The sequence below is a fragment of the Lathamus discolor genome, chromosome 5, assembly GCF_037157495.1.
Source record: "Lathamus discolor isolate bLatDis1 chromosome 5, bLatDis1.hap1, whole genome shotgun sequence".
Lineage (NCBI taxonomy): Eukaryota > Metazoa > Chordata > Aves > Psittaciformes > Psittacidae > Lathamus > Lathamus discolor.
Window position 1 is genome coordinate 11,501,234 of NC_088888.1, and position 23,088 is coordinate 11,524,321.

General features: G+C 46.2%; 2 protein-coding genes across 7 annotated transcripts in view; one reads left to right on the forward strand and one right to left on the reverse strand.

The window, feature by feature from the left end:
• CDC42BPA (CDC42 binding protein kinase alpha) overlaps window positions 1-11,957 on the forward strand; it is a 183,601-nt gene extending 171,644 nt beyond the window's left edge. For 3 of the 6 annotated variants that reach the window (XM_065679740.1, XM_065679744.1, XM_065679742.1), the window contains 4 exons: window positions 3,143-3,260; window positions 4,225-4,382; window positions 5,526-5,639; window positions 11,098-11,957. In XM_065679740.1, the coding sequence (XP_065535812.1) occupies window positions 3,143-3,260; window positions 4,225-4,382; window positions 5,526-5,639; window positions 11,098-11,172 (465 nt within the window). In that variant the 3' untranslated portion in view covers window positions 11,173-11,957. Of the gene's footprint in view, window positions 1-3,142; window positions 3,261-4,224; window positions 4,383-5,525; window positions 10,320-11,097 lie in introns of those variants that run through there. The other 3 variants (XM_065679741.1, XM_065679743.1, XM_065679749.1) reach the window with 1 other exon arrangement.
• A 942-nt stretch (window positions 11,958-12,899) lies between these two features.
• The window catches only part of COQ8A (coenzyme Q8A), a 42,161-nt gene continuing 31,972 nt past the window's right edge, over window positions 12,900-23,088 (reverse strand). The window contains exons 7-15 of the mRNA XM_065679750.1: window positions 20,882-20,967; window positions 19,689-19,829; window positions 19,326-19,407; window positions 18,354-18,447; window positions 17,649-17,790; window positions 16,389-16,496; window positions 15,569-15,634; window positions 14,749-14,835; window positions 12,900-14,280 (exon numbers count right to left, since the gene is read on the reverse strand). Coding sequence (XP_065535822.1) covers window positions 13,987-14,280; window positions 14,749-14,835; window positions 15,569-15,634; window positions 16,389-16,496; window positions 17,649-17,790; window positions 18,354-18,447; window positions 19,326-19,407; window positions 19,689-19,829; window positions 20,882-20,967 — 1,100 coding nt within the window. The 3' untranslated portion in view covers window positions 12,900-13,986. The remainder of the gene's footprint in view (window positions 14,281-14,748; window positions 14,836-15,568; window positions 15,635-16,388; window positions 16,497-17,648; window positions 17,791-18,353; window positions 18,448-19,325; window positions 19,408-19,688; window positions 19,830-20,881; window positions 20,968-23,088) is intronic.

Sequence of the window (23,088 nt, forward strand, 5' to 3'; positions counted from 1 at the left end):
AATTGTTGAAATGCAACAAACATTAATTTTAAGCTGAACTGAAAGTTGTTTCTCTCTTAGTGAGTCATTAAAAAGGCTCCCTCAAGCTGTAGCTCAGTTCTGGTTTTAACAGGGCTTTCCTTACTCCAGCTGCACTCTGCAGTTTTCTGTGCTTGATAGGCAGTGATTCTATCAGTTGACTGTGACCCATCCTCTGCCTTCCCTTGCTCATGGGAGTAGTCTCCCTGGGATCAGTCAGGAGTGACCCCTGGTATGTCAGACAGTAGATCTTAATTTTTGCCTCAGGAGCATCCTTCATCCTAATGTTGCAGCCTACTACCACCAAATAGAGGAAAAACAGTGAAGTGGGCAACCTGGAGTGTAGACATCGTGTGCCTGTTAGTTCCTTAGAGGAACAGAGGTTTAGTCTTGTACGAAGAAAAGATCTTGTCTCCTTTGTGGCTCGAGGGTAGGAATGCTGTAAGCTGTATGGAAAGCAAGGCTGAGAGTTTTGGGTTTTTGTCTGTCTGTCCTCCCTTTTGTGTTTGGAGATGTTGGTGTAAGAAGCGTAGCGCTCCCGCTGAGGGGAGCGCAGTCCCATGTTCAGGTGCGATATTGGAATCACGACAGTATCGAATTCATAGGTGAGTTGGAAAAGTGGGCTTTTAGATCGGTGTATTATATCATGGAAGAATTAAAAGCTCAGGTTTATCATGTCAATGAATAGAACACTACTTCAAAACAAAAACCCCAAACAAGAAGCAGCAGTGCGATGGACAGAGAAACAGGCCAGCGATTTCCTGTAGGTGGTGTAACTGTTCAGTTAGACCCTGTACGTGTGTTCTGGCCGCACTGCCTTAGGAGGCAGCATGGCAGCAGTGAGTGTGGGTGCTGGAGCTGGGGCTCGGCACCACTGCAGAGCTGTGAGCAGTGATTGCACATACACAACCCACAGCAGCTCCATTCTCGGACTGGGAATGGGATGCACTGAACTTGAGCTGGGTCTTCCACCCAGTTTCACAGTGACTGACTTTGCTTAGCAAGCAGCCTCTCTGCGGCTGGTTGTCTTTTTTCCCTCTTCATTTACCTTTCTCCATTTGGTTCAGCAGTGGGGTTGAATTTCCCTGCTAGGATTTGAATTGTTGCTGTATATGAGGGGTTTTTGTCTCTTTAAGTAAAGCAAGCTCAGGTCTCTTTTTTTTTTTTTCCCTTTCTTTTTAACTTGCTGCATTTTGCTGCTTTATAACTACTGCTAATAACTGCCCTTTATTTTGATTTGAATCCCCTTCCTGCATCATGTGCGTATCACTTGCAGGGGGTTTGGTCCAAAATGCCAGGCTCGCTGGCATGTGCTTATTTCATTTCTAGACCGAAGTACAATGAAAGATTTGCTTTGTGGAGAAACTTCCTATGAGGAATTACATGGACTTTGCAAACAGAGGACATGAAAAATAGTCATCATTAGAATACACTGTCAAGGGGGAGAAAGTAAGCAAGAAACAGGAATATAATGCCACAAATGACTTAAGAGACTTTAAACCTTTATAAATCCTCTTGAGAATAGGGCAGCGATGGATGAGGGGAGACTCAAACAGCACTGTTCACTGATAGGTCTTTGATTCTCTTTTGTTGGTGTTTGAGAAGAGAGATCTGGGAGCAGGAGAGATTGATTCTTTCTTGTTTGTTGCATGCTAAAAATCAGCCCTTCTAGCCTGCCGGGAGAGTGAGAAGCAAAGGGTTGACTGTGAGAGCAAAGAGGTCTGTTACAGCAATGACTCTAAGGATCAGTGTAGGACTGGATTTGACAGCAGGTTGGTAACAGTTATCTGATGAAGTCTGAACTGTACAAAACTGTTCATTCTCTATTTAATTACCCATTTTAAAATGCAGATAGAGAAATGGGTAGTAGCTATGGGACTCTGAGAATACCCTTGTGAAGGGGTGGGGTCTTTGTTGTGATCTAAGATTCCCATAACATCACAGCTTTAAAGGCCATTGTAATTCCAGTGGTTGTTTTACGTGTGGTTACTTTATCTCAGAGTGAGCATGGGGAACTAATTACGTAGAAGTAGGAAGAAATTAACAGTTGGGAAGGAGTATAAAGTGGAAATAAGGTAATGCTCAGAGCTGCCTGCAGTTCTTCTCGCATTCTGCATCTGTAAAGGTTCCCTAAACCTAATTCTAGCTACTGCTGATGACTTAATAGCACAAATCATGTTAGGGGCAGGATGAAGTCTCATATTTAGCCAGAGATTAAATGGCAAGCATGGGCATTAGAAAGTCCCTCTGGGCTAAGGAGCCAGCTCATATACAGAGAGATGGGCTGAATAAGCTGAGAAGCCTTTTCTCCTAAGGTCATCTGTAAGTTAACAGAAGCAGAAACAAAATCTCCCAGAACTTCTTTTAGAGACAACTTTTATTTAAGGAACTATCGTATCCAAGTAGAGAAATTGTGTTTAATCTCTTCCCTCAATAAAAGGCCACTTCAGTAACATACCAGTTCAGAAAATCACACTGGAGCACTTGGGATGTAAAACAGGAGCAATAGTCAAAAATACGCTGAAAACCAGCAGCATGTGCTCTGGTCACCCTGTGTGAGCAGGCTGGAAACAGGAGGCTGATTGATTGTCGCTTTGGCTCAACTGGTATAGGTCTGGAGTAATACTATTAATACCTTTTGAATTACAGAAGTAATTGAAATGCAGATTGATCCACATGTGTTTATAACTCATAGGCATTAGGGATTAACATGGTTATTGAGTAAAGTTGCATGGCACAAATGATGGCATCAAAGATAGACAGTTAATAAGATCCTTGGAAGCTTGTCTTCAGAAAGAATGCATTATGTGAGATAACTTTAATGCATCTCCAGCAGATTAATGAGGCTGGCAACATCATCCTTTCAAGGGAATTATTACACATACTCTTCCAGTTGTCTGCATATGTCCATGTAATTCAGCACTTCACTGTCGCGTTGCGTGTGCTTCAGTCTCTGCACTAAACTGCAGAACGTTATTTTGCCACTTTTGCTGATTTGCTGCCCAGATAATTCAGCTCTGGTAAGGTTGGGGCTTTCATGGATTTTGGGGCCTTACTTCATAACATCCAAGGTTGCAGCAGCAGTCAGTAAGTAAACATGTCGCTGTGTGTGTCTGCATTGCAGAATCTTCGGCCTCAAGAAAGCCGGACCGTGTTCAGTGGCTCTGTCAGCATCCCATCGATCACCAAATCCCGCACGGAACCCGGACGATCGATGAGTGCGAGCAGCGGGTTAGCAGCACGTAAGCAAATGGAACTGTGTCACTTTGGGTTCTGTGCGCAAGGTTTTTAGGGAATGGGCTCCCTGCCTTTGCTTCTATCTATACTGTCACCAGCCAGGATTTTCAGAAGTGATGGCTGGCCGTGTTCGTGTTGAGGGCAAGCACAGTGTTTCAGTCTTGCTTTCAAAGGAGCAAGCACATGAATAAGCAGCCAATGCTTACGAAAGTCCCACGTTTGTAATTTGTCACATTTTTAAAGCATTAGAATTAAAATTACATTCTTATCCATAAGTAATGCTGCTGCTTGAGTGTTTTAAGTCAGAGCAAGTTGTTCACAAGGTCCATGGTTAACTTGGGTGCTGAGCCACATGGAGCTCTCAAGGCCTGCCTTGCTTTTAGTGCAAAGAGAAAGCAATAGGAAACTGGCAGCTGCTATGGAAGAGTTGCCCTGCATTGGAAGCACCTTTCCTAGCACTGCCATGCTGCCTTTGTGAGCCAGAGTCAGCACAGTGACCTGTGCAGAGACCAGGCAAGTGACAATGTAATGGACATGTGAAAATAGAGGCAAGGCTAGTGTCTGACTTCTCTAGGGATTTTCCCCTCCCTGTGCCACAGGCAGGACTGCTTGCAGAGAACATGTGTGTCTGCTATAGTCTGTACCTGCTGGTACAACCCACTGACTCCTAGGAAAAGAGGCCACTGGAACTAGGCTGCCACGATACCAATGTCTACAACTGCTGTCTTTGTCAGGAACATAGTGTCTATACTAATGCTGACATGCCAAGGGAAGGACCAGAGAGTCCCTAGTTAAAACTGCAGCAAGCAGCAGACAATGTAAAAGCCCACATAGCCTTCAGGCTACAAGCTGAGAATATTGGGCCATGCTGGAGGGAAGCAGAACTAACCAGAGAAACAGCTAACAGGTATCTATCTGTTACATTAAGCGGGAGTCCACAAACCAGTTTAATTCCTCTGCATGTTCTAGGATCGTCTGCACAAAACGGCAGTGCTCTGCGGAGGGAATTCTCGGGAGGTAGCTATGGAGCAAAGCGTCAGCCTATGGCATCACCCTCAGATGGCTCCTTATCCTCTGGCGGTCTGGACCAAGGCAGTGATGCACCAACAAGGGACTATGAGCGAGAGGTGGGTGACAGGAGAAAGAGGAGAAAATCCATGTGTATCGATAAAGATGAGGAAGTTAAATTCAGTCATGGCTTTGGCTGTAAAGCTGGGACTTGTTGACAGTGAAGACTTGGGTTTCTTGTATTTCAAGCTCTCCTGACAAAAGACTGTCCAGACTGTGTCAGCTCTGGTCCTGGTATGTAACATGCAGAAAATGTTCCTTGCACTCCTCACCTGGAGACATGTGGGTAGTGAGGCTCCCAAAAATCCTGGCCCTGTAGAGTAACAACTGATGATATTCCTTCTGCCCTTTATTTGCAAAGACTCTTGTGCTATCTCAGCAACCAGATCACAGGAGATGCTCTGTACTCAGAGTGCCTGAAGTTAATAAAGTAACTTAAGAATTAATTATTAGTTTAATTTTGAGCAGAAACTAGATTTAGTAGCTTATATTCTGTGCAGAACAAGACTATCATTATGATAGGACTGCAGTCCTGCCCAGTGCTAAGCTCAGTCCTTCAACCAAGAATATTTTGGGAAGGTTCTGTCTCAAGTTGGGCAACAAAACTTCCCCAGCCCATTTTCTTACCAAGGAGTGAGAAATTTGCAGATCCCACAGGCTTTTCATGCTACCCAAGTATATTCTTCCAGTTGAAGCTAGAAGGCAACTGTCAATTGAAACTCAAGCTCAGACATAGTTGCATTCTAGTGTACTCTGGAAGATTTAACTGGAGTAACTTGATAGGATGTTTTGAATTAGTAACCTGGGAGTGACACTGAAGAGGTAGCTGTGATTAAGCCACAAAGATTTTTCAGTGCAATAGCATCTCGGGTCATAATCTGTGAAAAAGCAGGAGCTACTGGAGCTTCACGAGCAACCTGAAGCTTGCACACTCTTTTACCAGGAGGCCCTCAGCAACGTGCAGATGCAGGAATCTCACAGGTCCCATGTCCCTCCGTTGTGCCTGCTGAAAGCAGAGTGATCTGACCACTTGCTCTTAAGTCTCCCCAGACCAGGAAATCCTGAGCAAAAAAAATCCCTCGTATTTTTGGACACAAGCAAAGTACTTGTTGAATCTAGTCATGTGTTGCTCAGACACCCTGAGTCACACTCAAACTTGCTGTCCTGGTACTTAATGGTGTTCTTCTGTCTTTGGGCTGCAGGACTCTGACTCTCCGAGACACTCTACTGCATCGAACAGCTCCAACCTCAGCAGCCCTCCCAGCCCTGTTTCTCCTCACAAGACCAAGAGCCTCTCCCTGGAGAGCTCTGACCACGTGAGTTGGGACTCATGAACTGCTTTAGCATTCAGATTTGACATCACAGCAGCTTGCTGTCCCCATGGCTGTCCCCTTCACTTGTTCCAGTTCTCGCCTTCATCATCCTAACCCTCCCCATTCCCTGTCTGAAAGTGATCTGGGAGTGGGGTACAGAGGAAGGTAGAAGCTGGTTGTCTTCAGCACCGTTCGGCACTGCCTCACCCTCCCTTCCCCAGATTTGACAGCAGCAAACGAGCAAAGCTAGGGTGTTGGTAAATATCAGATGCTGTAGATTTGTATTCGTATTGGTTTCCTTTTTGTGGTTACAGCTGCTTCATTTTTAAAGATATCTTTATCCCACTCCCCTTTCCATCTCCCAAAAAGTAGCTTAAGTAGACCAGACCAGTATCAACAAGAGAAACTTCAGAGGGATTTTGTTTTCATACAATAGCTCATTGTACTGTACAAAAGTAGCACAGACCCCTTCCCCTCCATGGGGAATGATCAGTATGTCAGAGGCACATAAAAGCTTTCAGCCACCACGTTTGAATGTCAATCTGATTGTCGCCAGCAAATCCTTATTGATTAAAATGATGCATATTTTACTACAGTACAGAGTTTAAATAAATAGGCAGATGTTAGATTAAAATACGTATGTATATATTCAAAGAAAAAAAAAAAGCATTGTGTATGCAGCAGAAGATGGATGCTTATTTAAGAGAGCCTTTAATTTAAGATTTGTGTTGTCCCTGTTTTCATGCTTGGTAATATACAGACTTGGAGGCCTGGCCTAAAACCTTTTGCAGGACAGACACCCCTTTTGCGTAGCACTCGCTGCACTGCAGGAGAGGTCCCTGCAGTGCTTTCAGCATATTTCTTTCCTTCTGGCAGTAGCATAACTGAAGCTGTAATTCCTACTTTCATGTTAATCCCCATTCTTTGCAAAAATGACAGTTGGGAAGCAACCCCCTGTCCCAACCACCAGGGTCAGCCAGTGGCTGCCCTAGTTTCTAGTGTGCTAGCTGTGCAGCTTGAGGAACCTTACAGCATGCTACAGTAGAGGTCCTTAAGGCAGCAAGGGAGTTCAGTGCAGCAGGATTCAACAGGAAGACTGTTTCCCTGGGTCAGACTTTGGCAGGTTTAACTCAGAAGGGAGCAGTCTTCCACATCTCCTTGACCATCCCTAACCAGAAAACTGTTACTGGCATTACCAAATACTAGTTTCTAACACACATCAGCCAAATGAGTGCCCTTAGCCCAAAGCTAGCCCTGGCTAGCTACGCTGTCACTGTAGCAACCAAGAACCTTGAAGACTGACCTCAGACTGTTCACACTGTGGTAGTCAAAGACGTCTAGTCACCCACAGCTGCCATGCTGACAAGGTTGGTTTTCCTTTCTCTCCCTCCCCGTGCTGTGGGTTTGTGCAATTGGCAGTTGTTTCTATGTGCTCACCTGCTGTTTGGTTCCAATAGCAGGTCAGGTTGGAGGGCGGAAAGTATTGCGGTGGAAGACAGAGCCCACTGAAGTTGGTCATGCAGTCAACAGCATAAAGTGAGAGACTGATGTACAAATGGATGCTAAGAGGAAGATGTCTCTTTACTAAGCAAGGCAGATGTGTTTTTCATTTGGGAGCGTGTTCAGATAAGCCTCTCCATAGTACTGTTGCTGGCTTTATACTATGACCATACTCAAACATGTAAGGGCTTTTTGTAATTAGAATACTGTTTTTGTGGGTTTTGGAAACTTGTTACGGCTCTTGTTAAACCATTCCATTTTCTTGCAGTCAGCAGTATGTAGTGTTTCTCCCACATAGAGATTGTTCGGAGTTCTGCAGTTTCTGTCTTCCCTTACAGAAGTTCTAGGTAATTTCAGACCATGTACAGACATTTCCAGATATGATCTAAATGTGAAACAGGGAATGAGACACAGAATCCTCTAATACATTTAATCATGCTGGGTCTCCTAGGTAAGATTTCTCTTTCACTCCGAATCAAGAGCCTTGTCCAGGTTTTAAGCTTATTAAATGTTATCTGGGGACAGGAATTCAAGAAATTTCTTTAAAACCCATCATGTCAAAAGCCTGTCTCTCTCCTGTTTGGGTTTTTCAGAGCAGTGAAGCTGGTTGCGTTGCTTGTTTCCAGTTCAAGGCTTCTACTTTTGCAAGCCTGACATTTAATATTAAAAGCTTTACCAAACAGCTAAAGCTCTTGAAATTAATTCCTCCCAGAGAAGTGTTCAGTCTTTCTTAGGGACAGATATGCAGGGTGGTATTGGCATTATTAAAATTCCACATCAGCTTCTCTTTAAAGGCTGCATATTGCTTCAAGTATAGCCACTGCTTTTTCCTCACAATTCCCTCCTTTTGGTGAAGCATGTCCACACACTTTTCAAAGCCTTTGCAGACTATAGTTTTGTATTTGCTGTATGTTGTATTTAAACATTCATCTTATTTTGATGTTGAGAGAAGGCATTGAAACAGCAGTCACTGAAGACAGAGCAGCCTGCTTGCCTGTCCCGAGAGAGGGGCACAGGATCTTTTCTATTAACAGTTGAGCTAATGCTCTACCTGAAAATGGAACCTGAAAAGCCACAACACAGCAAATAATTGAGTAAACCCCTGTGTTTACTCTTGTTATGGTGCCTGCAATTTATTGATATCAAAACCTGGCATTTTCAGGCAGAGCATAGGTCAGCTGTGTTACAGAACTAAGCTCCAGAGCCCTACCCTTTGTACACCACAGTTTCTAAGCCTTGGCAGTCTCCTTTAGGATTACTGTATTTAATCATCAGTTTGGTACCTTGCAGTTTTATACACATTTCTTCAAAAGAGAAACAGCAACTGCTCTCTCAGTTGAAAAGCAAATGACCACATCACTTATTTGAAAAGAGAAGAATTGTCCTGGGACTTAAATAGTTTGATATATTTGGGGACCATTTGATGATACACTCAATTTTAAACTACACTCATCTCTTTTTGTAGCTATGAACACTGAAACCACATGCATACTGTAGCTGAGCTTTCTAAACACTCATTGGGCTAGGAAAAGTAACTTGGTCATTTGAACTGTAAGACTCTTGACTGGTATCTCGAAGACAGTTGTCTCTTAGGGTTTGATGTTTGCCACGTTGCACTGTAGCGTTGCTTCAACTTCACGGTTAGAGGCCTGCATTTTGTTCAGGGAGCTTTCAAATCTCCCACTGAGTTTTTGACTGTAGCATATGTTCTCTGTACACAGTATGTATCTATCTAGCTGATTTTTTCCTTTTGGCTGAGACTGAAGGCATTTGCAATTTTGACATAGTTTAAACATTTGGGTTGTTGGGTTTCTGCATTATTTTCTTTCTCCTGTGATGGCAACAAAGGATCTGAACAGATTCAGGCAGCTACTAAGGATTCCAGGTTATAGAATGAAAAAGGGTTGGTAAAAGTTTTCCCCTACACGTGCACGCACACAAGTATGTGGCTTCCTTCCTCATTTCATAAACCCAGAAGCAGGGTTAGAGCACTCTCTCTCTTGCCTTTGACCTGTAGAAGACAGCTGGTGGTTTCAAACAAACATTCCTGAGGCTGTGGTGAAATAGTTGCTTCTTTTTCCTCTCAGTTGCTGTGGCTTGGTATGAATGTGCATTCTGCCCATTTGAACGGGTTTCCAAACCTGAGTCAGGAATGTTACCTCTTTCATTTGATTCTGATGAACTTACAAGCCAGGTGTGCTATTCTCAGGTATACAGCAGAGGGGAGTTAACGGTCTTGTCATACCAAAAGAGTCTAAAAACCAGTTTATTTATAGAACTGTAGTTTAACTGCGCATAACTAGTTCACAGCCTTTCAGAACACAACAGCTGGAGTATTAACACAGCAAGAGATTCTGGCACCATATTGTCTTGCATGGCCAGACCCTGGATGACATGCTCTTGGGTGGAAGAAGGTTTGCTTTTTGTTTTATGCACGCTGTTTAAATGAATACATTAAGGATAAAATTTATTGCAGTGGAAGCTCCCCCACCTCCTGAGCCTTAGGCTGAGAATCAAAGTGGCATGTAGTAACTTCTGCTTGGGGGTTTTGTGTTAATAGGAGTCATTTCCAGGGAGGAAATGGGACAACTTTCTGCACTAACCCCCTGTATTTGATAAACGCTCCCAGAAACAGCCCTGCTGCAGGCTCCCGGTCTAAATTCCAGCTCTCTTTGTCTTTCATTCCAGCCGCAGCTCAGTACAACCTATTTTCATTCTCCATTTAAGAAAGTCTCATCCACAGGGAAGAAATCCACAACCAAATCAGTGTTGGTATTTCTGAGCAATTATACCTGCCTTTTTATGTATGACAGTTTCATATCATTTATTTTTAAAATATGGGTTTTTTTAGGTTTTTCATTGTAATATTATTGTACAGTTTTGCATGGCATAGATGTAATCACTTTTTTGTTTTAGAGTATAAAAGCTGACAAGTGTGCGTGTGGGGGAAAGATTCTGCTTTTTGCCTCTTCTCACTCTTTTGTTTAATGCCCTCAATGTTGTAGGGGACATTGTAAGAGATTCTCTGCTACAGAACAATGATGTAGATTCTTTTGCACAGAAATATTTAAGGTGGGAAAGTCAACAATGTAAAAATGACTTACCGCCAATATTTTATGTTGGTAACACACTTAATATTAACCTACTTTGATGTACTGCAATAAAACAGGGAACTGTTAGAAATGCATGTGCTGTCTTTTTTTCCTACCTCTCCATGCTTGGAGGAGGAAATGGAAAGGGGAACAACAGTGTTCTTGAAGATAAAACCAGCATGTTGGAACACATCTGTACCAAGTACACAGAAGGAAGAAAAGGAATGTCTGAGAACAAATTGAAGTCATTATGTTCTGCTTTAGTATATTGAACTTCATCAAGTACACTTTTCCTGACCTTTTTCTTAGGTCATCTGTTCTGTGTCAGTATTTGTAGTCATTGTGATGTTCTTCTTCCTTCATTTAGTTACATATCAAATGTTTAACTGTCCTAGTGTTAGATGCTGGATTTCTGAGTCACCAAAGTCACTTTCATTCATCTTTAAGTGCATCTCAAAATACCTGTGGAGTTTTGCACGTGCCCTGACCCTTTCACATCATCCACCCACTCCTGATGCTCAGCCTGGGATTTTCTCCATAGCAGAGACTGACTGTTGGGACCTCTTCATTCATTGCTCCTCTTCATTCATCACCCTGTTGCCAAAAGGCCTAGCTTTGATTACATGCTTCACCTCAGATACATGCACCCCGCCTGCAGGAACACAGGACTGTGCTGTGACTAATGTCCCTCTCCTTCAGCCAAAATTACTACTTTTTCAGCATCTCCCCCAGCTGATGTGAATTTAAGCCCATGGGCTCATCCCATTTAGGCCATTGCAGGTTTCTCCTAATTGCTGATGCTCTGAGAAATACCATCTGTTTCCTGTGCTCTGACTTTTACAATCAGTGCTGTATTTCTGATTCCCCAGGGTTCCAGTTGCACCATCCCAGCTGTGAAGGTCTTGGGAAATGGGCCTTCTACTGTCAAGGGATTTGGACATTAGAAAAGCAGAAAGTAAGCTGCATGTTAGGCTTCCTGTTCAGCTCCTCAGCGTTCCTTTTCTGGCTAAAGGTAGGAAAATCACTGCTGCCACACATGGAAGCTTGCTGCAGTAGAGCAGTGTTCATATCCTCAACCTACGTGTGTAGTTCAAGCAAATGCAGCAGCTAGAAAGAGCAAGCAGCAGTGATCAAGTGTAAAGACCTGCTCACTGTAAAGTGTCGTGGCTGCTTTGACTTGAAGCCAGAGCACAGTGTTTCTGGCTCACCTTTTCTCTGTGGCTGTTACACTGACGTGCAGCTCCTCATGTCACAACTCCACAACTCCCCCTGGACGGAACTGTAGAATTTATGAATGCTCTTAGAACATACACAAAAGGACAGGACCAACAGCTCCAATTTGCTCTCCTGCTAAACATCTTACCTTCTGCTAGTTGCTGCCCTTCAGGCAAATGCAAAACAACTCCATTTTTCAGCTTGATGCTTTTCTTAAACACACTTTCTCTCACTTGGACTAGATTCTTTTAAAGGTCTTTTCCAACCTAAACAATTCCATGACTCTCAAAGGAAGGAAAACGTTTGCTGAGAGTTAAAACACGCATGCACCAGCATGGTATGCAAGAGATCTGTGGCCACGTGAACAAGCACATTCTCATTTCACCTAGTTGTGCTTGCTGGAAAAGTGAACTGTAATGCTCTCAGTTACTTTGCCTTCTTTGCAAGTTCGCTGAAGATTCCAGCTCTGAATCTTCAGTTTCAGAAGTTCTGCTCTGAAGCTTCCCTAATCCAATGCCCTTGACAGCTTTTTACACTTTGCTTTTTAACCTTTAATAAAGGAATTTAACATCTTAATTTCACTGCTTTCACAGCTGCAGGATCTAGATCCAAAGGAGAAAAACTAAACAATGTCTGTCAGAACCCAGAACAACAGGAAAGGTGCCCTATCAGTGTGCAAAGTTAAACAGTTTAATGCAAAACAATTACTTAACAACAGAATTCACTCTTCTCAAAGGGTTAGGAATAACCTGACCACTACTTACAGTTGAAGTAAACAGCACTGGATCTTTCTCAACCAAGTCTTAAATGAAGCAGTTTCTATATTTATAATCTTGGAATAAAGGTAATACAATTCCCCCTTTCCTTCTTTCTCAAGAGGTCCAGCCTGAGGGAGCCCATTTATTCACTTACCTGTTCTTTACAAGTGCCAACAGTCAAGATTTCTTATGTCCTGAAGTTTAAGATTCATATAACCTGTGTTCCTGGGCTGTGTTCAGTGGGTAGGACCAGCTGAGCCTGCTACTAAATGTCTGGCAAGTGCCAGATAAGGACATCTGCCTTACTAGCACCAGGTAAGCACCAACTGCAACAGCCACGCCTTCTGCACAAGTGGAAAAAGGGCAAAGAAAGAGACCTGTGTCCAGGAGACTGGTAACAGAATGATTAAAACAAAGGAGAAAAAGCAAAACAGGTCATTACTGGGGGTTCCCGTGGCCAGAACAGTGTTCAGGATAATGTCTTTCTGGTTCATGGTAAACTTGTCACCATCACTGCTATCCTTAGATAGGCAGCTTTAGAACTCTAGTACATTCTTGGAACAAACAGCAACTGCAATAGGAGGAGACTATGAAGCTTGTCCTTCTGCTCAGCTCCTGTTTATCCCACAGAAGAGGACACAGTTCACTTGGCCAGTCATTACCTCACCAGAAGATGACAAAACAACTGCAGGCAGAAGGCCCACCGCGCAAGCTCTTGTTTATTGAAACCAGGAAGTCGTACAGGTACAGGCGTTGTACAAAAACCGATGAACGTAGATGTCCTAGCTTGACTCCAGCAGTTTAAAACTGTGCGTCTGGGTTTAAACATGTGACATTTCAGCAAAAGCTCGAAATGCTCAAGAGAGACATAATGTGTTTGCCTTGCCCTAGGTTCTGATTACAGGAAAACAGAGAAACGGACCAGCTTCTTGCGTAGGTTTCCAGCAAGCAGTTGATGTCAGAGCTGCAGTTTCTGTAACCCTCAGGGAAGCCAGGGCCTACCAGCCAGTGAAGAATCCCACCATTCATGCTCAAATCCAGCTCTGCTGAGAGCGTATCTGACTCCCAGAACCAGGATGGGTTGTGTGAGCGTATGTGTGTGTGAAAGACATTAGCACTCAATTCTCAGACTTTTAAAATACTTCCTAGGTTTTACCTTGCAAGCAAGGAGGCAGAAAGCATAAAACTTTATCCTATATACACACCCCCACCTCTGCATCAAACCTATGTCAGTAAATCCAGGAGGGTTCTTAGACTGCCACCACCTCACTTACCGTAAACGTGAGGGGGAAGGTGCTGCATGTGTCTGTGGTAGGGTACACCTTAATATTTCATTCTCTAATTCACGGTATGAAAACTACTTGAGCTCCACCTTAGCACAAAAGAGGGAAAGAGTTTAAAAAACAACTTCTTTGAGAATTACAAACAGGTTTCAACAGTAAATTCTGCTCCTGTCCCCACACTCACAGTATAAAACCCAACCAATACGCAGCCACCATCACAATGTTAAAAATGCATCCCAGGCAGTTGGCTGGTGCCTTGACATGGTACAGAAGCACTCAAGAAGATAAGTTTCCTTTGGACTGTACTGGCAGTCAGTGTAGGACAGACACAGCACAGAAGAACAGCTTTGTCCTTGTGAAACGCACACTTGGCTTCCAGGGCACAGTCTGCTGCATCTCAAGAGGATGGAGAGCTGGGGTGCAATGCATGGGAGGCTAGAATGCTCTCTGCAAGGCTCAGCTGAACTGCGCCCTCAGAACAAGAGTCATTAGTTCATTCTTACTACGCCCCCGGCTTCTTGCCCCTGCTGCTCCAATATTTGCTATATGCCTCTTGGAACATGTTTTTGCAGGGAATTTTGGCCTTCAGTTTGGTGCAGATAAGGAAAGAACCCCCCATCTTCCGATGAAGAGAGTATGTCTCCTCTGGCGGAGGGACAAGCCGATGCTTCAGCATGACTGGGATTAAACCATGGATCTTTTCAGTAGTGCTTTGGTTGCCGAAATCAAAAGGTTCTTTAGATGCAAAAGCCTCTCCCAGGATGAGGACAGCATTTAAGTGGGCATCTTCCATTTCCTACCCAAAGGAAAGAGGCATAAACAACATCACTAGCCATGTTAACCACCAGGGAGGTAAAGGAGGTGTTCTAGCACTAACAGCAACAGCTCAGGAGAAATAGCTATATATCCACAACCCAGGTAACCTCCAGCCCCTAGCACGACCCATGAATGTTTGGTTAATGCAGTTTTGAGCAACTCAGCCTTCCAGAAGGCCACCTGCCCAGTCATGAAATTTCAGCAGTCATGCAGGGGGAGAGAAGGAAGGACTGAGGTTTGGGGTTAGCTGCATCATCACTACTGCTCCTGCTCCCAAAAGGAAGTCACAGAACAAAAGCCAAAGCCTGTCTGCTCTCCTCCCAAATCCTATCAACAGGGCTTTGAGACTGACATTGACTTTTACCACACCAAGAGATCTGGGGAGTCCATAGCCACACAATAAACCACTCAGCAGCCACCACTAAAAGCAGACCCTTTGGCTCCATACCTTGACTTCATAACCAGTGAGGAATTTCATTTCAATAGACTTCTTCAGTACTTTCTCTCTGTCCATGTCAGCAGCTGCCTTGATTACCTGAAGAAGAAGAACACTTTCAGAAGAGCTAGGAATGACTCGAGTCATGTTTTGAGCACAACAGCTACATAGGCTACAGGTGCACATGCTGCCTGCTCACTTCCTTGCCTTTACCCTCCAGGGCACATTGGGCAGTTTAAGAGCTACTGGCCAAACGGTAGAGCTGCTGGCTCTCCAAAGCTCTTCCCAGTGGAGCTACACCTAGCCCAGAGAGCATAAGGGACATCAAAAAAGCTTCACAAATCCACCTGTTCCTCCCCCAACCAAGTAATAGAACTGTGAGAAGCATTAGGTAACGTCTCCTGGCCCTGCAGCTCAGCTTATGAAGAACATGGTGATCACCAAGGGAGCACACATGACTTCATATCAGTCTGTAAGCAAGCTAGAAAGCACAGGAGGAGAATGATCAGAACAAGCAAGTCCTGCACACCCCCATCTAGAAATCACTGAACTCTGCTCTGCTGCCCAAGTCTCCCAGAGCAACATGTCAGTCCTCCATGTTTGCCATGCAATTTAGACATCCAAACTCAGCCAGAGACCTGCAGCAGACATGCAGAAGACTATGGTAAGGGATGAAACAGGAACAGAGATCTCTCTCTTGCCTCCAGCCTCACTTCCTTCCACACTCAAATGGATCCAAGTGCAAAGTGATACAGCCAAGAGATAAAGATAAGTTTGCAAATACTCCCAAGAGCCCCAGTGCAGCACTCCAGGACACAGAGCAAGCCCTCACCTCAATGTAGACATCTGTGAACTTCTCATCAAACCCTCGTGTTGCTCCAAAGTCCAGCAGGGCCACCTGGAAATGGACAAACCCAGCTATAGTACAGTGCTGGCCACTCAAGCAGAGCCTGACCTTAAGACTGCTGATATCCTCAGGAAGCTCAGCTGGATGGAGAGCCTTTCCACTGCAGCTGAGCTTCCCCCAACTCCTTTATCCCCTGACAGCAGCACAAGCATTTGGACATTGTACATGGCAGAGGGTATGGCCTATGCTCACACTGTCACTCCTGCTCAGCTGGTCACTCAGGCTTTCCATATGGGGACAGAGCAGTACAGAACCTTTTTCCAGCACATTCCAACACAGACCTCAGGGATGAACAAGCAATTCCATCTGAGCTGCAGGGCACAAGCAAGCAGCCAAACCCACAAGCAGAACATCTGCAATTGCCACCCTTATCTTCAGCACAGCTGAAGACCAGCATCCAGTTAGAAGAGTCCTTGGCTCAGGTGTGCGCTGGTAGAGCACTGCCAGCTGCAACTTCCCACTGACCAGCTTCAAAACAGATCCTGAGGCTACAGAAGTAGCTGTGATTGAATCTCAGGCCAAAGACAGGCAGCCAGCCAGGGTTACAGGAGCCCTGCTCTCCTACCCAAACTGAGCAAGGACAAGTGGCAAAGGGACAGGTTTCACAGTCCTACCCATCCAAGGCTCAAGGGCAAGGATCTGAGAATCTCAGTCAAGGCCTGTTAAACTTTGGGAGCAGGGAGTAATCAAAACCTAGTGAAAAACCAGCTCCTGTGCAGGCAGAACAGCAGCTCCTCAGGCTTACCTTGTGCAACTGCGGGTCATAGAAGAAGTTTGACCAGTTTGGATCAGTCTGCATATACCTGAACTCAAACAGCTCCCGCAGACACAGCACCAGGATGTTGTGACAGATCTTGAAAAGCAGGAAGAGAAAGAAGCAAGTCAGTCAGGACTGACAGACACAGAGGAAGCAAGAGCAGCAGGCCCTGAAGAGCCCTCTGCTAAATGACATACTACAGCAAAGTACTTCTGTGAGGAGAGTTAAACTGGAGCCCGTCCAGCAGAGTAACTGACAGCTTCTTCTGCCCGTCTTTGGCTTCTGCAGCATCGTATTCAAGAGGGAGGGAGGAGAGCACCAAATGCAAGCCAGACCCTGCTACAGGACACCACCATTTGGGTGAGGAGGCTATAGGTCAGCCAGGCCAGACACATACAGGAAAGAAGGGCTCCTCCTGCAGCAATACCCCACCTCACAGCCTTTTAAAGGCAGCCCTGATGATACAGCAGCTCACTGGAGGGAACAAGCCCTAGGAATGGACAGCTTGGGGGTCTCAGGCAGCCAGCTCTGGCAGAGCTTCAAGTCCGATGTGACACTCAGATCTGTTTCTCTCTAGAGAATGCGTATCTGGAGAACACCCTCTGCCTCCCTCCCCAGTGACCTGCTAACAGCTGAGAGCTCACAGCAAGGCAGAAAGAAAACATAAAAACCCCAAATACCAGACCAGTTATTTCTGCTATGGAGCAGCTGCTTGTCCCACCACAGGCCTCCAATCCCTTGCTATATTCAGCACCAACGCCTACCCAGCCCCACATCCCCCCTCCTGTTTACAGAGAGGTACTTTTCCAGCAGCCCTGCACAGCACAGGTCAGTCCCACAGGAGTGGATGACACCCAACTGCTTGCACCAAGATGATGCTGCATTCCTGCCCAGAGAGCAGCTGTAAAACAAGACCCCTCTCTCCCAGCTGACAACGCCTCCCAACGTTAGGATTGTCAGAAACAGAGCATCTATGAGTTACACAGCTCAGCTACCTCCTCTTCAGCTTCCTTTGCAAGGCACCCCTCCAACCGCTCCCTGCTGAATGCCCAGGCAGATGTCACAACACTGCCAAACTCCCTGAACAGCCTCCTTCCAAGAGGCTCTAGACAGTTCCCAACTCAAGCACTTCTCTGTGTTACTCAGGGTTTGCCTTTCCACAAAGCATCCCCTGGTCTAGCAGTCACCAGGCAGGCCAAGCACATTGCCCTGAGCAAGGGGAGAAGCATCATTACCACCCCGCAGTACCTCATTTCGGATCTCTTGGCTCAGCCCTACACCTTGATCCAAGGGGAAGCCGGACACCAGCTCTGTGGTCAGGACATGCTTGCTGCACAGCTCATCCACGACTTTGGGGATGTAAAAGAAGGGGTCATCTTTCAGCAGCTCCCTAGGGGAAAGAGAAAGGGTAGAAAAAGGTTAGGAGCCCTGAGAGCAGCCAGCCCCTCCGCAACACCTCACACAGCCCACGGGGGCAGTTCTGCAAAGGCAGAGGAGGGGTGTCCGCCTCTGGCAGCTATTCCCCATCCAGCCTTCACAGAGAAACAATCTGGGCCCCACAGCACAGGCAGGACTGGTGGTGTGAGCTGCTGTAAGAGCTGAACTGAAAAACCTCCTAAGCTAAAGGACGGGAGAAGCTCGTGACAGGCTGACGTAAGAGTACACAGAATGCAACCTGCCTTCAGGAGTTACTGCACTGCATGTGGCCAAACAGGCAGGCTCAATACTGAAGGAGACAGGACACGCTATCCCGTTTCAGCTGACTGAAAACATGCCTGGCTGAGGCAAGGTGGTAATTCCAGAGGACAGCTCAAGGCACGCACACACACCCTTCCCCTGCGCTACATCCCAGGGCATGGCATTCACCTTCCTGCTGTCTCTCAAGTTAAGCACCCCCCCTGCATTTCACACACACAGAGACGGGAGGGGTTGAAGGCAGTGGTGTGAACATACTGGAATTTCCTTGCACAGGCAGCTTCTCGCAGGTAGTCACACTCCAGGGCCAGCTCTCTGCTCACAACTTCAATCAGGTGCTCAGGGAACAAACCTGAAAGGCAAACGGCAGAGAAGACAGTAAGCTTAGAAAGAAGGACCCCCTCAGGCTAAGCTTTCCAGAGCTGCAGCTGAATACAAGAGGCCGCAGAGAGCTAAAGCACGTTTCCAACTAGTTGCAGGTTCTCTGGGTAATCCCAAGCCGAGGCTACGCAGCCGATCCTAAATCAAGGTACATCCACGCTGCTCTTGTGCAGGGCTCTGTCCTCCCCCAGCTCCCACCCCACAGCTCAAGCTGCCTGTTCCCTGTATTGGCGTGGCTGTGCACAGACACACACCAAGAGTGGAAGGACCCAAACATCACCCCGGGCAGGAGCAGAAAAAGCTCCAGACCATATCTGCCTACCACTAGGAATAGGCACTGCAAGACAGAAACAGTCAGCATGACTAAGGCTGAGCTGCAGCAGCACATAGCCAGGGCCTGAGCTGCCAAGTCCAGTCTTTTCCATCTTGAGGCTGGAAAACCTATCTACTTCTTGAGCCAGATGTGGTAGTAGCCTCTGCACAGCCCCTGCCCAGGCACCACTGTGTGAGGTGCATGCCATTACCTAGCCATGAAAAACCACCCCAGGTACACTTCCCACCGAGTGCACACAGGAGCAGGCACATGCCCAGGAGAGGCAGCGGCAGCTCTGCAGCAGGAGGGGAGCAGAGCATGGCTCCCCAAACTGGCCCTGCACCCACTGCCCACAGCCACTACTGCTCCTGCAGGAGATCTGCTCCTGGGCAGGCTTAGCAATTCTCAAGTCCTTCTCACTGTTTCCTCCCTTCAGTCTACGGGGAGACATATGCAGTGTGCTGCTTGAAAGGGGCTGGCAGAACTCAACACATGCCAGCAGGGACACAGGGCCTGCCAAGAGGCTCTCTTCTTACCTTCAGGGAGAATATTGCTCATGCTCAGGACAGTCATCAGGTTGTTAACATCACTGGTGATGCTCTGGGCAACTCCGGGGTACTGCAGGACAGAACAGGAGAGGACAGTGGTGAGACGAGATGGCCTGGTTGTACAGAGTAAGATAAAATCTAAAAGTAGAAGGGGTCCCTCACCACCATTACTCCCATGCTGCAGTGACCTTTTCTGTCCTTCCCCTCTGCTTGCACTAGGTAAGATATTGCTGGACCCAAATATTCACTTGCATTAAAATGTTTCTTACCCATCTAGTAACCATACTTATGCAGCATCCCTGCCCTTCTCTGGGCAGAGGCAAGAGAAAAGGCTGGTCTCCTAAAGCCCACCTGGATTTTCATGGCAACTTCTTTTCCATTTTTCAAGCGTGCCAGGTGAACCTGACCAATTGAGGCAGCAGCAAAGGGACGTTCTTCAAAGGACTCCAGTTTATCCCTCCAGTTGGGACCAAGATCATTGTTCAGAGTTTTCTACAAGCAAAAAGAAAGCATCAGGGTATGGGAAGCAAAGATCGAGGATTTTGCTGTTGGAAATGCCGTTACTCTAAAGGTGACTCACGCAGCCTACAGCAGTTCTGAGTACCTATCCCTCTGCTTTCCACATTGTCCTCCATTCCTCACCACTGCACACTATCCCAAGGAGCGGTCCAGCCAGCAGTGCTCCCCCAGCACTAAGCAGATGCTGATAATATCTGTGTGAGGCTCTGTTGCTGTGGCTGAAAGGACAGATCTCTAACACAGAACATCGCTGCCTCGCAGTACAGAAGTCCCCTTTCTGGTACCGTATCTTCCAGAAAATGAGCAAGGAGTTAGGTATTTCTCCTCTTCCATCATGCTGCCAAGCTGGACAGAAGCAACCCAGGCATGCAAGAGTGACCCTCTTAGGCAATACTGACAATTAAACATCACAGCCTGCTCTAACAGCTTTTTTGCTACATTGCCAGACTGCTGCACTTAAGTCCTGGCTCTGCTCAGCGTCCTTCACAAGACAGTGCTCACAATTCCTTTTGCATCACCCTTCACATCTTAATTTGCAGAGGGAATTAGAGTGACAGCGAGAACATGTACACTGGGAAAAGCAAGCTTGGCTTGCTTCATTCTGGCTCTTCTCCATGGTGTGTTAGGTTTAACCAAAAAGGTAAGGACCAAGTTACTGTTAATTTTCTATCAGACTAATGCATGTCTGTTTATAAAACGGTTTGTAGGCACTGCTACATTCAACAAGACCCTATAATCATATTTGTAAGCAACATCCCATTCCATCGGCACAGTCTTGGGACATAACCCTCCCCCCTACCCATTTTTCCCCTCTGTCTAGAGTTGAGCTTTAATGTTTTGAAGAGAAACAACAACATGGAACTGAGGAAAGGAATCAGGTGTTACCCACAGCTGAAAATATGCAACAGTAGAGAAAGGATACTCCTAGAGATGCCCGTCCACCTCCCTTCCTAGGGTATGTCACAGGTGACTTTTATTCTCTCATTGCCCCTCCTCCCCAGTAAGTAGGAAGGACCATTCCTCACCATCATCTGCTTTATTGGCATGAAGTCAGCGCTCTGACGTACACGTTCAAAAATCCTCTGGAGATGGGGGTTGATGAAGGCATCATCTGCCAAGGGAACAGCACACAGCAGTCAGTGCAGGCACCGCGTTCTCCCGTTGCTCAGCACACAGACATGCATCCAGACAAGCCAGGCTGTCCTGCCCCCGAGCACACCCTAAACAGTCCTAGCTCAGAAGCTCTCCATACCCAGAAGCAGCACCTGAGGCATGGCACCTCCAGAAATGAGGCACACACAAGTCCTGTGCACAAGTAGCAAAATCTCCTCCTTCCTTCTCACTCTTGCAAAACACCTGCATCTCACCCAAACGTCTCCCAAGCCACCTTCCTGCTGCAGCAGGAGAACATTCCATACACCCATCCCCATTACCAAGGGAGAGTATGAATAGGCTACAAAGCATGCCAAGAAACTTCCTATGCTTTGGAATCAAGCATCACTTGTCACAGTGCTCCCTGGCTTTGTGCAGCAGCGCTGCAGAGACTGGTGGGTAGCTCTGCACAGCACAGAGGCTTCTATGTGATGGTAGGCTGCACAAACCCAAGAGCAGGGTGCTCTGCAGCAGCCTCTGTCATCCACCAGCCCATCTTCTTGCTGACAGCAGTACAGCATTCAGGTCTAGGAGAGGCCAACACGTCATGGAAACACAAGTCCCAGAAGGAACCCCCTAGAGAGGTATCCCAGCACTCCCAGTTCCGTGGTGTGGTTTAATCCAGTTCATTTTAAGGGGGCAGGAACTTCTCTACAAAGCTGCGCAATGGCAAAGCATCGCTTATGGAAGTGCTGAAGTCTTAGAGAAATCAGGATTCAGCATCTGCTACTGTAAACACCTACCCAAATGCAAAGCAACTGCAAGTGGGAAGAAGAAAACACAGCTGAGCCAAAAGTAAGTTAAGAGCCAGAAGGCCTTAGGAAGCAAATATTTACATTTGAAAGAAAAAGGAGGGGTAGAGGCATCTTACAAGATTAATCCTCTTCTTTAAGCAAAGGCTTCTACAGAAAGGCCAGCAGTTCTGGCAAACTTCTCATAAAGGATTACGGAGGAATTGGATTTATCTGCTGCTCCCCCAACACTGGGTAAATCCAGGCTATCAGCCTTGAGAACTCAACATGCACGAGTGCTTGTGACATTCAACCAAGACTCTGCCATTCCTCTGCATTTACAGATGCATGTACAACTGCAGTTCTCTCGCAGGGAACAAGAAACAGGCAGCTACCTTAAGAGCACTGTCCTGGGAAGAGGGGTGGAAAGATATGGCAAGAAAAAGATACAGAATGCAGAGGTGAGACATTAACACTCAACACTAGAAATCCCCACCGCAGCTACAAGCAGCATTTAAGAGCACTAACGCATCCCCACTGTGGAATCAGAGGGGTTTTCAAGAGGAGCTCCCATTCTGTCACTGCAAGTCAAAGCTTAACAGCTTTGCAGGACCAGCGAGTGGAACTCCTGTTGTGATGTTACAACCCTACAAAGAAGGCTAAACACTGCATTTGTGTGCACACTCCCAACACTGAAAGAAACTTCTGCTGCCATTGATGGTGTATCACCACCAAGCCTCTGAGCATCGTAAGAACTACATATATGAAAGTATTAATCATCATGCTGTACCATGATAACCTGCACCTCCTATGATGACTGCACAGAGAATGGACCTCACTAAAATCAACTCCTGCTCCCAGAAGCTGTTTGTGTCAAGGTATCAGGCTCTGCCACAAGCATTCAGGATCAACCTCTGTTACTTTGCTTATTGCTAGTATCCAAAAAACTCACCAGATCTTTCAGCCTGAGGGGGCATTCTTAACTGGGGCTGCTCGGCCAGCACTCCTCTGCTCATGAGTGCAACGCCAAATAGCCAAGAAACCTGCAAGTCTAGAGTGACTGTATAGAAACTCAGCACCATTTAAGTCCGTCAGTCATGCTACAGACACAACTGATAAAACCAGGCTTACCACATGCTGATGCAGAAGGTTATACAGCTTTGTGGTAAGCTGATGAGGCCTCACTGGAACAAAACACGAAACTAGAGTCCAGGCAGGGCACTCTTGACTGGCAAACGCAGTTGCCTTTCCTTCCAGAGCACACGCACCAGAACACAGGATGATTTGGGGCCCCTGGCATCCTTTCTGTGCCTGACCTCCAGGGATGTGGGTCCCTAACAAAGCCACTG